The sequence below is a fragment of the Ochotona princeps genome, chromosome 6 (assembly GCF_030435755.1).
Source record: "Ochotona princeps isolate mOchPri1 chromosome 6, mOchPri1.hap1, whole genome shotgun sequence".
NCBI lineage: Eukaryota > Metazoa > Chordata > Mammalia > Lagomorpha > Ochotonidae > Ochotona > Ochotona princeps.
In genome coordinates this window covers 52,163,495-52,176,536 of record NC_080837.1, presented here as the reverse complement: position 1 = coordinate 52,176,536, position 13,042 = coordinate 52,163,495, and the positions used below count along the sequence as shown (strand labels likewise).

General features: G+C 43.0%; 1 protein-coding gene across 1 annotated transcript in view; it reads left to right on the top strand.

The window, feature by feature from the left end:
* Nucleotides 1-2,109: 2,109 nt before the first annotated feature.
* Nucleotides 2,110-13,042, top strand: part of PRKD1 (protein kinase D1) — a 305,664-nt gene continuing 294,731 nt past the window's right edge. The window contains exon 1 of the mRNA XM_058666284.1: nucleotides 2,110-2,470. Coding sequence (XP_058522267.1) covers nucleotides 2,207-2,470 — 264 coding nt within the window. The 5' untranslated portion in view covers nucleotides 2,110-2,206. The remainder of the gene's footprint in view (nucleotides 2,471-13,042) is intronic.

The window sequence follows — 13,042 nt, the reverse complement described above, 5'->3', positions numbered from 1 at the left end:
TGGTAATTGTGACTATCAGAAACAATCCTGATTACCTTTACTTTTCCTATCAATGTGATCTGTTACAGCTGGCTTGACAGCTGAAACACTTTGGGGACACCCCTGCAGGACCCAGCTGTGATAGGTACAAAGCATGAATAACTCCTGCTCTTCTAAATCCAAAATGAAACTAGCTTTTGTATAAGTTCCTCTTACCAGGTAATAGTAAATTGTGGTAACAGGAAATTGTGGGATATTGACTTTATTCAGATTTCTGAGGAAAAAATATTAAAAAAATGTTTCCTGATAGTAGAAAAAAAAGTTCTAGAGAACTCAGGAATATTTCATAAGAAGAATCCATTTATTCTCCAGGCTTAGCAGAGTGTATCCGGCACATTAAGAAAATGAATAGGTTTACCTCATATGGAAGTAAGCGGGGGAAGCACCAACATACACAACAGACTTTAACAAATCACCATATCCAGAATAAAATCAAACCTCTTCTACAGCGGTGAGCGACACAGCTGGGGATGCACATGGTTGCAACACCTGCACTGGGTACCGAGTTCTAAGGAAAGCTGCCTTGCAGTATCTCTGACCAGAGCAGCATGGCAAAACAATAGAAAAAATTACCATGTCACCAACCAGGAAAGAAAGCATACATACTAGACTGCTTAGGTATGTTGGCATATGCGTGTGCAGGGAAGCACAGCAACAAGACCCTGCTGGCTACAGAAAGTGCTTGGGCAACTGCAACATGAAAATGGGATGACTCTTCTTCAAAGATTATGGAGCACTGCAAAACGATGATAGTAGCACATGACACGGAACAGGATCCCAAGGCGGGCTGGACCCTTGAAACCCACTCTCATGGGAGGGGAAGATAAAGCTCAAATGTCTCCTCATGAGACTGGGCAGCCGGTCTGCCAGCCCGAGCCCAAACAACAGCAAGAAACCCGTCGGGGGCCGGGGGCAGGCTGTGCCCAGGCTCTCTGGCGGTGCTGGAGACAGGGTGGCGCTGAGCACAGCTGGCAGCAGCACTCCTGTCAGGTGCACTGTAGACTGCCAGACAAGGAGAGACTACTGTTTTGGGGCTCCACAGCAGAAGCTCCAGACACAGAGTAAGGGGCCGCAGCAGCCCTACCCACGTCCTTCCGCGGACGGGCACGTCTCTCCCAAAGGGGCCTTCTCCTGAGTTCAGCCCCTGTGTGTGTCTTGGGCCTCGGGGCCTGGGGTGGAGTAGGTAGGGTTGGACTTGAGTGTGTGACACACGCACACTCACTCACGGCGGATACACTGAGGCACGCACTCTACCGCGGACCGGCTCCCTACCCTCTCTAGTCACACCCCAGGGCTCCCGGAGGGCTCCCGGAGGGCGTGGGGCTTGTCAGGCGGCTTCCACAGGCTCCGCTATTTTCATCTTTCCCACAGGGCTCCGAAAGGAAACCTCACACAGAGGGTTTGTTATCACCGAGTCACAGCCCAAGTCGCCTTACTTGTGGAAGTCGCGCAGTCCCGGCGCCTCAAGACGAGCAGGGGGGACCACGGGGACTGACTGACTGACTGGGGCGCTCTCAGAGGCCCGGCTGACGAGGTGCGCCCCGTCTCCTCAGGGCGGCAGCCTGGGCGGCCCGGGTCGGCAGACACCGGAGTTCCCGCCTGGGGGTGGGGGGAGCGGTGGCTCTGAGCTCCCTCCACTCGCTCCAGCCCCGGCTCGCCCCGGCTCAGGCACCCCCGGAACCTCGGGCGGAGGGGGCGGCGACGGGGCACCCTGCGGCCGGCCGCTGTGGCCGCGGCTCCTGCGGCTCCGGCGCCCGCCGGGTGGCGACTCCCAGGGCCCGCCCCCAGCTCGCGTCCCCGCCCCTCGCGCCCCCTCGGCCGCCCCGCCCGGCCGCGCTGACCCGCAGCCCCGGGCCCCCACGCGCGCCGCGGCGGCTGCTCCTCGGCCGCGGCAGCAGCGGCGGCGCCTCCCCCGCGCGCGGTGGCTGCTTTCCCGGAGGTGCCGTTCTCCCGCCTCGGCCATTTTCCCTCCTCCCCTACCCCTCCCGCTCCTCAGCCCCTCACCCTCCCCCTGCGCCGAGACTTTTCCGGAAAGTTTTTATTTTCCGTCTCGGCTCCCAGAGAAAAGAAGCTCTCCGCTGGTCCGCCGCCACACACACACACACACAACAAAAACAACTTTTCGGTCCCCGCCCTCGGCCGCCCGGCTCCGCTACCCCACTGAGCCATGAGCGCCCCTCCGCTCCTGCGGCCGCCCAGCCCGCTGCTCCCTGTGGCGGCGGCCGCGGCCGCAGCGGCCGCCGCGCTGGTGCCAGGGTCGGGGCCGGGGCCCGCGCCCTTCCTAGCTCCGCTCGCGGCCCCGACCGGGGGCATCTCGTTCCATCTGCAGATCGGCCTGAGCCGCGAGCCGGTGCTGCTGCTGCAGGACTCGTCCGGAGACTACAGCCTGGCGCACGTCCGCGAGATGGCTTGCTCCATCGTCGACCAAAAGGTAGGACGCGGCTCCACTCCCCACCCGGCGTCCCGGCCGCGCCGTGCAGGGGGGCGCTGCCCTCCCGGACCTGGCTGCCAACTTTCCGGCTGAGGGGGCTCGGCAGGAGCCAATCTCTCCGGGGCTCGGGAAGGCACTGGCACCGGCCGGCTGGGCTTGGACGCCGGCGCCTGAGGCACTGCATTCCTTGTTGCCTCATCTTCTCCTCGCCCCTTGCCTTTCCAGTCCCCGAGTTGTCGCCAGTCTGTATCCTCTTGTTCATTCGTCCTGGAACATTTCCACGCATCTTGTCCTGTTCTGGTAGCACTTCGCCGTCCTCTAGGGACTTGGTGGCTCCCCCACCCCCTTTCCTTCCCTGCAGAGCCTGGACCAGTGCATTCCTGGCATTGGGGACCTCCCGCCTGCCTGGCCCGGAGTGTCCCCCCACCCCCAGGAAGAGCTCTGTAAGGTTACAACACCACTCCTTTCCTCTCCAGACCCATGTCCCAGCCCAGACTGCTGCTTAGGAGTTCCTGGAGTGACCTGGGACCGAGGAATTTCTCACCTGTCAACTGGGTGTTTAAGAGAGGATGATTGACTAGGCCAGTTGTGCAAACAAGTGACCAGACCCCCAGTGACCCAAGTCCTTCTGGTCTTTTGGTCCCAACCGTTGTAAGAGCATTGGGACAACATTTCCAAAGTCAGAACCGCAAAGTTGCAGCTTCTTTGTCATCCCTGGGACAGTGACTGGTACATTGACGTGGTGGGGTGATGTGCAGTGGTACCCAGGAGGCAGTGTGCCCTTGGTTCTGAGGCGGTGGGACTCTAGACAGTGACCAGAAAAATCATGTTAGAAAAGCGCCGTTGGTCCTTGACCAGGCCACCCCGGGAGGACTCAGGGTGCCCACCTCCGTGTACAGTTCTAGTCTGCTTTTTCAGGTTGTCTTGTAGCCCTCTGGAGGGATACTGGCAGGAAAGCAGTGATGAGGGTGTCTGCAGGTGGGGGGCATGGTGGCACTAGTCTTCTTAGTAAAAACAGCCAGGGTTTGGGGGAGGGGCAGAGAGAGAGGTCACTAAAAGGTGCAGAATTTCAGTCCTGAAGGTCTGGCCAGCACTGCCTAGCAATGATCTCTTGAATAGTCATGAATTGCGCGCTTTAAGCTCTCTGAAAGGTGTTTGCCAAACCTGGAGGGTTTTGAGTTGTGACTCACTGAGCTCAGGTGCATTTAGGAAAGTCCCTGGGAGGGGTGGAGGGGGAGATCATTAATCTAGGAAGTTGTGAAAGTTCTGAAGACCAGACAAAGATAACCCTAAGAGCCAGCAAATTTTGTTGAGTGAAAGGAGTGACGTTTTACTTCACATGTGTAATCTTCAGCTGTTGGCAGCTTCTATGAAAGAGACACAGTTCATCCCAGGGCGCACACGTCCCTCAGTGTCAAGGACTGTGCGTTGTGGGCCAACAGAACTGTCACCTAGGCAGCGAGAGCCTTATCCGCTGAGACCGTGGTCACTGCGTCTCTGCTTGGGGCTCACTCAAATGCAGTACTGCCTAAGCACAAACACGAATTCCCTAAAATACCTTATGCAGCTCTGAGCAATTGTGATTCCTTTCCTTTTTTTTTTTTTTTTTTTTACTTTTAGAGTGTGAAGGGTTTTTTCCTCCCTTTAATTTACTTTTTGAATTAATGTAAAGGTAAAATTTAATATAATTCATACTACAAATCTAAGGATGTAATGATGTTTTGTTCCCTCCCTTTCTTTCTCCCTTCCTGCCCCTCCCCCATTTTTACTTTTTGTGATAACAGTTATTATTTGCTTTATAGTCAGGTTTAAGGCATCAGGAAATAAAGTTTAGCAAGTGGAAAATAAAAGGACTACAGTTTAGCAGGAATATAGATAAGGGCTATCTAAAGCAAGTGATGTGACAAAATATTCAAGTGGACTTAAATAAATGTGAACAGACTTTCTCATCCACCATCTTTAAAACGCACACGCACACATACATTCTCTCTCTCTCTCTCCTTGATGGAGTTGATGAAGAGAGTTTAAGAAATTGGGAGTTAGGATTTTGCATAGAGAGAGGACTGGTAGTTTCACTTGCCACCAACAGGGAAATTATTTAGAGAGAGTGATGTGAGCGCAAGGGAGCGGGGTTATGGGCACCCCTGGATTGCGGTGGGCTGAGGGTAGGGACTATGGTATTTAGAGAAGGTGTGATTATGAGAAGGCCTTGACATTAAAGTGAACTCAGATTACTAGAAACCTCAGTACTCTTCTCATGGAGTTATCATACCAAGAACATCTGAAAGATGGATTTGCTGTGTGGGGGATGCTTTAGAATGCCAAAAATGTTATGACTGAAAGAAAACTGGAGTTGGTTTGGCTGTGAGCTGCTTAGAATTGGAGCCAAGACTGGGGGAGAGACCTGGAAAGGGAACATTAGCAACCCTGGCAATTAATTTCTAAAGGGGCAGCCCTTTGCTTTTGAATTATTCTGGTAAGTTTTCTTTCTTGAAAAACAACTTTGAAAGGTTTGCTTGAGATTGCCAAGAGAAAGGGGTCATTTTGATTTTTGGAAGGTTATGGCAAACAGATTTAGATATGTGAATTGGAGAATTATTTACAAAATACTAAGTAAATTTGTTCTGGGTTTTGGCTGTAGACACAACATTTTCTATATTCTGTTTGCTATTTCAGGATACATTATTGCCCCAACCAGAATGGGCCTTGAGACTCCATTACATGCTAAAAACAATCTCTGCTGGGTGACAGTAGGCATGGCGGGATGTGTCCATGTGGAAGTGAGGAGAGGTCCTTTTGTTGTCTATTTCTATTCTTCTTCACGTGCTCTATTTAGACATTAACCAAGAAGACCCAATGACAGAAAAGAGATGGAAGGAAAGCTTGAGGGAAAGAGAGAGAAGAAATGAATATGCAAAGGGAGAAAATGACGGTTACAACTCTTAATATAGGCTAGAGTCACCTGGATTTCATGTTAGAAGGTTTTCCCGATTTTCGGAACCTTCATCCTGTATTTCTTTATACTGTGTTAAGAGGTTTTGAATGCAATTTGTTCAGGAGCTCCTTAAATTCTAACATAGACCATAGTGGTGTATATCTTCAGAAGTATTAGAGGGAAATTTGGTTGATTTCAGTAATATTTTTGTGACATTTTCTATGAGATGAGAGACTGAATTGCAGCCAGGCTGAATATGAGATATACTGTCCTGGAGACACTGACCTTTGAGTTACTATTGTCTCTTAGAATTTAGGATATAACTTTTCTTTAAATACATGAATTTAAAAAGTAGCCAACATATGATTGTACTTGAAAAATTTTGATGATGATTCAGAAAAAAAGAATTTATAATAGGCTAATATGCCCTGGATGATACTTAATAATAACTAAATCATTATATATATAAAACATATAATATATATAATTTTTAATTTTAATTTTTGAAAAGTGTAACCTTTTTTGTATGTAACATTGTGTGAATATATGTTATTACTTTTTTTTTAAAGATTTATTTTTATTATAAAGTCAAATATACAGAGAGGAGGAGAGATAGAGAGGAAGATCTTTCGTCTGATGATTTACTCCCCAAGTGAGTGCAACGGCCGGTGCTGTGCCCATCCAGAGCCAAGAGCCAGGAGCCAGGAACTTCCTCCAGGTCTCCCTCAGGGGTGCAGGATCCCAAAGCATTGGCCCGTCCTCAACTGCTTTCCCAGGCCACAAGCAGGGAGCTGGATGGGAAGTGGAGCTGCCAGGATTAGAACCGGCGCCCATATGGGATCCTGGGGCGTTCAAGGCGAGGATATTAGCCACTAGGCCAAGCTACCAGGCCCATGTCATTACTTCTTTTTGTGAAATGTTGATTGAGGGTTATATTATGTATTCAGTTACTTTACAGATATGTAACACTGAAGCCTGGGTGTATACAAAGATATGTGTTCTGTTATTTCCTGTACATGACTCTTCTTTTCAGAAAGGTAACAAAATAATGACAATATTGAACCTCATTTTGAAACACTTTTGCTTTCTGCTATCAAAGGAACCTTGAATTTGGAGTCTAAGAAGATACTGTTTTGAAGCAGGGAACAACATTCCAAAGGAAGAATTTCTGTGGTCTCATGGTATTTTTTTTTGTACATATTCTGTTTCTCGTTCATACACACTTCTGAAAAAATGCAAGCAGCATAAATTTAGGAATGTGTGATGAAATTATTAACTGATTATTTTGGCTATTCCTTATTAGAAGTAATCCTGAGTTTACTTGGATAATAACACCTCTAAAGCTCCTGACATCTAGTTTCGCTTTGCACACTCATCTTTCTGGCTGAAGAAATTAGAATGAGTTTTTTTTTTTTTTCTTTACAAAGTATTTATTTGAAAGGCAAAGTGACAGAGAGTAATGGGGAGAAAGAATTTCTGTCTGCTGTTTCACTCTCTAAGATGGCCACAGTAGCCAGGGTTGTGCCAAGCTGAAGCCGGAGGCTTGGAACTCCTTCCAGATCTCTCATGTTGGTGGCATTAGGACTAAGAACTTGGGCTGTGTTTGGCTTCTTTCCCAGGCTGATTAGCAAGAAGCTCAACCAGAAGCAGAATTGTTGGGACTGGAACCAAGGCTGTCATATGGGATGCTGGTGTCAAAAACTGCATCCCCAGCCTGGTGAGATTTTGCTAAAAGATAGCTCACTACTTATTAAAGAAGTTAATGCAAGTTAATGCATTGGTTTCAGAATAGCATTTGTCATGTAATTGTTTCATTTTCTTAATTTTACATTGTTTTCTTACCAGTTGCAGTATAATTTATCTTTTTATTGTTGACCCGAGTTACTCTACTGCTAAACAGATTGAGAGATGGAAGTGATTAACTGATTGACCAATCTAATGCCTGTTGAACAACAAAATGCTTTTAGGTAAAGGATGCTGCTTGAATCACAGACATATACAGATGTTTTTTTCCTCTAATTTTGTATTTGGGCATATTGTATGATTACTGATTTCTTGTTTGAAGATGAAATATAAATTTGCCTTTTCATTAAATGATTTTCATATTCTAATACTGTCGATATTAAAAATTTATTTTTTCAGATTTAACTGTATAAGAGGATAATATTGGAGTTACGTAGTATATGTACATGGGTAATGCATTTTTACATAGAGTGTATTATTAAAGGGCTTAGGTGGTTTTTTTGAAGTCTTAGTATTTATGTATAGTCTCCACTTACTGTTTTACATTTTGTATTGCTGGTTTAAAAAATGGGGTTTCATCATGTATCCCACTGTCCATAAAAGCAGCTCTACATTGTGCTAGCAGTGCAGAGACAGGATGCCTTTTTCTTGATGGTGTATGTCATTTACCAGTTTTGGCAGAGAATATTATTCCCTTGATATAGCAAAGTTAAAGATAGCCAACTTTGCAGAATTTGCACTGGAAACACTTAAATGGTTTTCTGTTTTGACAAATACATGAATTAATGTGAGTCATTAGATTGAGGACTGAGATAAATTTGAATGAATAGAACTGTAGTGTGTAGGATGGTGATGTTATGGATTTAGAAAATGATTAATGAAGTTGAAAAGCTTGCCCTCATACTTGAGGAGAGCGAAAGTTCAGCTTCCCCAGTTCTATTGCAGTTGTTAAGGGTGAAGAGGCTTTTGGCCTGCCTGTCACGTGAGGGTGCCTGGGTTCCATGCTTGGCTGTGCTTTTGATTCCAGCTTCTAGCTCCGCGCCCTGGGACTCAGCAGGAGATGGCTGCCTGTGGGAGTCTGGGTAGAACTCTTAGTGCCCAGCTTTGGCCCGACTCTTTGTCTTTAGCAGGCATTTGCGGAGTGAACCAGCAGTTGGGTACACTGTCTCACACTATTTCTCCCTCTTTATGCTCCTCAAAAAATTTTTTTAAAAAGTTAAAACTATTAAAGGAGATTTAACTTTATTTTTGTCAATTATTATTGCTCTTTTGAGGGGGAAGATGATTATATATAGGTCTTAAATGTGTGAATGAATGATCTTTAATGACCTCATGCAAGTAATTTAAAAAGATCTGTAAGTCTTTAATGTATTATAATACTTTAATATTAAAGATAATATGTATAAATAATTAAGTTTTCTACATGGTAAATATGTCCACAATTAGTGATATTGTCAATCACCTGTCAGGGATGGGGATTGTCCAGCTCATGGGCTGTATACACCTACGGAGTCATTTAATCTGTTCTTGCCAAGGCAGCTTCTGGCAGGTTTTGAAAGTCAGTAAATCTATACCACGCTGAATTTTAAGTTGGTAACTTTGTATGGTCTGCAAATGATGTTATAAATGTGCAAATGACTGTTGTTAGTAGAAGGCTTTCCCACTCCTGATTCTAAATCTTTAATGACTGACATACTTTGTTATTAGCAAATTATTTTTGTTATCTTAGCCATCTCAATATATGATTAAAATTATAATATTAAAAACAAATACAGCCATAGACCTGAGTCACATTATCCTCCCCCTGCCTGTGTAAGAGAGTAAATGTTAGAACTAGTTGAGTGTTGAAATAGCCTACTTGAACCTTACAGAATTTCTTCAGGAAACATCTGATCTGTACTAAAAAAACCCCACATATTTCATAAGAAACTAGTATAGTAATCAAGGCAACATTGTTGATATCAGACTAGATTAAAAGTAGGTAAGTTGGGTTATGGTCTTATTTTTATATTTGCTTTTATGTTTTGGGGATAATTTATCTGTTGGCGTTTAACCTCCTTCAGTTGTCAATCTGAAAGATTTAAGCCTAGATAAACATGGTTGTGATATGATGGTGGAATATAGGGTGTTTTTAAAGATAGCATTAATTTAGAGAAATTTTGAAAATGAGATTTCAACCACTTATATGTTAGCATGAATTCGAAGAGAAAAAACATTAAAAATGAATGCATTATTTTTTTCCTCTTTAATATTGATGGAATCAGATGCAAAGAACATAATTATTTTGTTCACAAATATATTCAGAATACTTTTTGACTATGAAAGTAGGTAATATTCTCCCCAGGAATTCTTGTGATATTGTCAACTAACTAGTTGGGGACCTCTGGAAACCAATAATGATGATGACATTTGGAGTTATTTGGCAGCAAATAAATTGACATTATGTAGTCTAATTTATTCTTGACTCACTCAGATGCAAGAGTAATGATGTATAAAAAGTCTTTAATTATGTGTCCCTAAGACCATTAAGGAACCCCAGAATTCAAAGAGTCATTAAGGTAAGAAAAAGTGTAACAACACCACATATTCAGAAATAATCATGCCTTTTCATATTTGTTGTTTCCTATAAGGTTTCTTCCATATTGGCTAAAGGTTTTATTTGGCTTTAGTCAGTTGGTCCAGCAGTGCAACAGTGTTGGCAAGTATGAAGCTTAGGTTTCTAAATATGAAATCATTCAGGAATTTTGTTCACTTTATTTTGTGAAAAGTGAAAAATATTATGTACCCTTCATTGGTTCATTGCTATTCTGAGTAAATTTGTGTGATGAAGAATTTATTGAATTTGTTGCTTGTATTTGGGCACAATTTCAAGATTATTTGAATACTTCTTTCTTAGTTGTTACAGCCACATTTCCCACATATATGTTAACTGAACTAAAAGTATGAAAATATGAGTGAATATGTGAGTGTACACAATAAATGATATTGTGGACTGCTATGTGTCTTTTTAACAAAAGAGACATTACTGTTCTTTATTAGTTGTAACTTTGTCAACTTATTTTGGAAAAAACACAATTTTATTTGCATCGTTCACTAATTTGGAGTTGGGGAGATTGACTTATGTATGGAGTGTTAATCTTGTGGCCATCGAACTGTATTTCAGCATGCAGATTTGTTTTAAACTTTGGTTTGATTTTTTTCCCCCTACACCCAAAGTCCCTGCAACTAGGTGATCTTTCAACTTTAGTAGTTGCTCAGGTTATTGAGAAAATGGGAAAAAGAATGGACATTGCAGAGATGTAAATAACTGTAGTCATCATGAGTTTCTTGTTTTTCAGATTATTTGCTTGGTACTGTGTCAGTTCTGCATAGGAATGGTATGCTATAAAGGGTTTTGAGAAAATAGTAATTTACATGATGTTCTTGTGGAGTTGGAGAGATGACTCAGGAGCAGGAATGGAGAACAATCATAAAAGTATCTAGTTATCTAAAAGCATATTGAGCAGGTCAGAAAGCAGAAACACTAAAGAACTGCCATTTCTCATTTCAGCATCTTAACTGAATTGGGCAGTTGATCATTGGGAGTTAATGTTTATCACCATCTGAAAAAAAAAACATCTAATAGCTTGTTGATCCAACTTTACATATGGTGTGTAGTTGGGCTTCGTTTGGATATATTAGGAAAGTGATTTAGTGTGCTTTTGTAAATTAGTATTTGATTTTTAAGAAAGGTTTATTTTATTTTTATTGCAAAGTCATGTATACAGAGAGAAGGAGAGACAGGAAGATCTTCCATCTATGATTCACTCCCCAGGTGACTGCAACAGCCAGTGCTGCGCCTATCTGAAGCCAGGAGCCAGGAACTTCCTCCAGGTCTCCCATGCATATTCTGGATCCCAAGGCTTTGTGCCATCCTCGACTGCTTTCCCAGGCCACAAGCAGGGAGCTGGATGGGAAGTGGGGCCACGAGAATTAGAACCTATGGTATCCTGGCACGTTCAAGGCGAGGATATTAGCTGCTAGGCCACCGTGCCAAGGGGATTTTTTTGTTTTGATAGCTCTACCGGTCAATATTGCAGACAAAAGTAGTACTACAAGATTTTTCTATACTAGTTTTATTTGTTATATAGTTGGATCAGTAAAAAATATATATGACTGTATATGGTTTTTGAATAAACTTAATATATCCACTGGCTTATGTGTGTGTGTGTGTGAAGAGAGCATTCAAGGTGTACTATCTTAGCAATTTTCAGGATACAAAAACATTTCTATTAAGTATAGTAGTCATGTTACACACTACATCTCTGAAACTTACCCAGTCTAATTAAAATTTTTTATGCTTTGATCAAACTCTACCCGTTCTTATACCCTAATCCACCTAGCCCCTGGAAACCAGTATTAGACCCTATGCTTTTCTCAGTTCAGCTTTCTAAAATGTTCTATATGAAAGGAAACAAGTCATATTTGTCTTTTTAAAAAATATTTATTTATTTATTTTTATTGCAAAGTTGGATTTACAGAGAGGAGGAGAGACAGAAATTAAGATCTTTCATCCACTGGTTCACTCTCCAAGTGACTGCATGGGCCAGAGCTGAGCCGATCTAAAGCCAGGTGCCAGGAGCTTTTTCCCGGTCTCTCATGTGTACGCAGGTTTCCAAGGCTTTGGGCGGTCCTCTATTGCTTTCCCAGGTCACAAGCAGGAAGCTGGAAGGGAAGTGGAACATCTGTTATACGAACCGGCACTCATATGGGATCCCGGTGCATGCAAGGTGAGGACTTTAGTCACTAGGCTATCCTACTGGGCCCAATAGTTGTCTTTCTGTGTCTGGCTTATTTCACTTAACCATAATGTCTTTCAGGTTCATTCTTGTTGCAATGGTAAGATCTCTTTATTTTTAAAGACTGAATAATATTTCATTACATATATGTGCATATATGAATCACATCTTCTTTATGCATTCATCAGTTGAGTGATGCTGTGGTTGAATCCATTTTTTGGCCATTGTAGATGATGCTGCAGTGAATTACAGATCCCTCAACATCCCGATTTCATTTTCTTTCACTGTAAAACCCCGTAGTAGCATTGGGAGGTCATTTTCCAGTTGTTTCCAAACTTTTTGATGAACTTCCACATGGTTTTCCAAAATGCACACACAAATTTGTATTCCTACCCAAAAGGATCCACTTTTTTTATGTCCTCACTAATACCTTTCGTATTTTTTGTAATAGTTCTCCTAACTGATAAGAGGTGATTATCTCCTGATGACTTTAATTTTCATTTTTCTAATGTTTAGTGATGATGAGCATGTTAATATGTACCAGTTGACTACAGGGCCTTTTGAGAAAGGATTAGGTCTTTTGCCCATTGTAACATTCGGTTATTTGTTTTCTTACTATTGAGTTATGTGAATTGTTAATGTGTTTTGGATATTAAAGACTTGCCAGGTTTTCTGTGATGACCCATTAGATACCTGAATGTCATTTTTTCAGCCATATGATTTGTCTCATTAATTCATTATCCCTTGGTTCATCTTTTAAATGTCACTGTTAATCATAGGAAAGAACTGTCATTTATACTACTGACTATCTAGTTGCACAGCAGTAGACTAGTCTATGTAAAACCTTAAAACCACAGGCTTCTAGAAGAAAACCATTCAGCTTTCATTCTTGGCTTTGCTTCTTTCTAGTTGTTACTCAGCTCTCTATCCAAGCCTCAGATTTTGTCTGCATAAAAAGCAAATGGAATCTGTCTTGAAAGGCAACTAGGATGAAGTAAGATGTATATAGAACATTTAAGACCTCAGTGTTTGGGCAATATATTATTTTGTTCTTTAAAAAAAATCTTGTCTGCATTCATGCCTGAACATGTACTATCCATTTGCCTTGCAATAAGC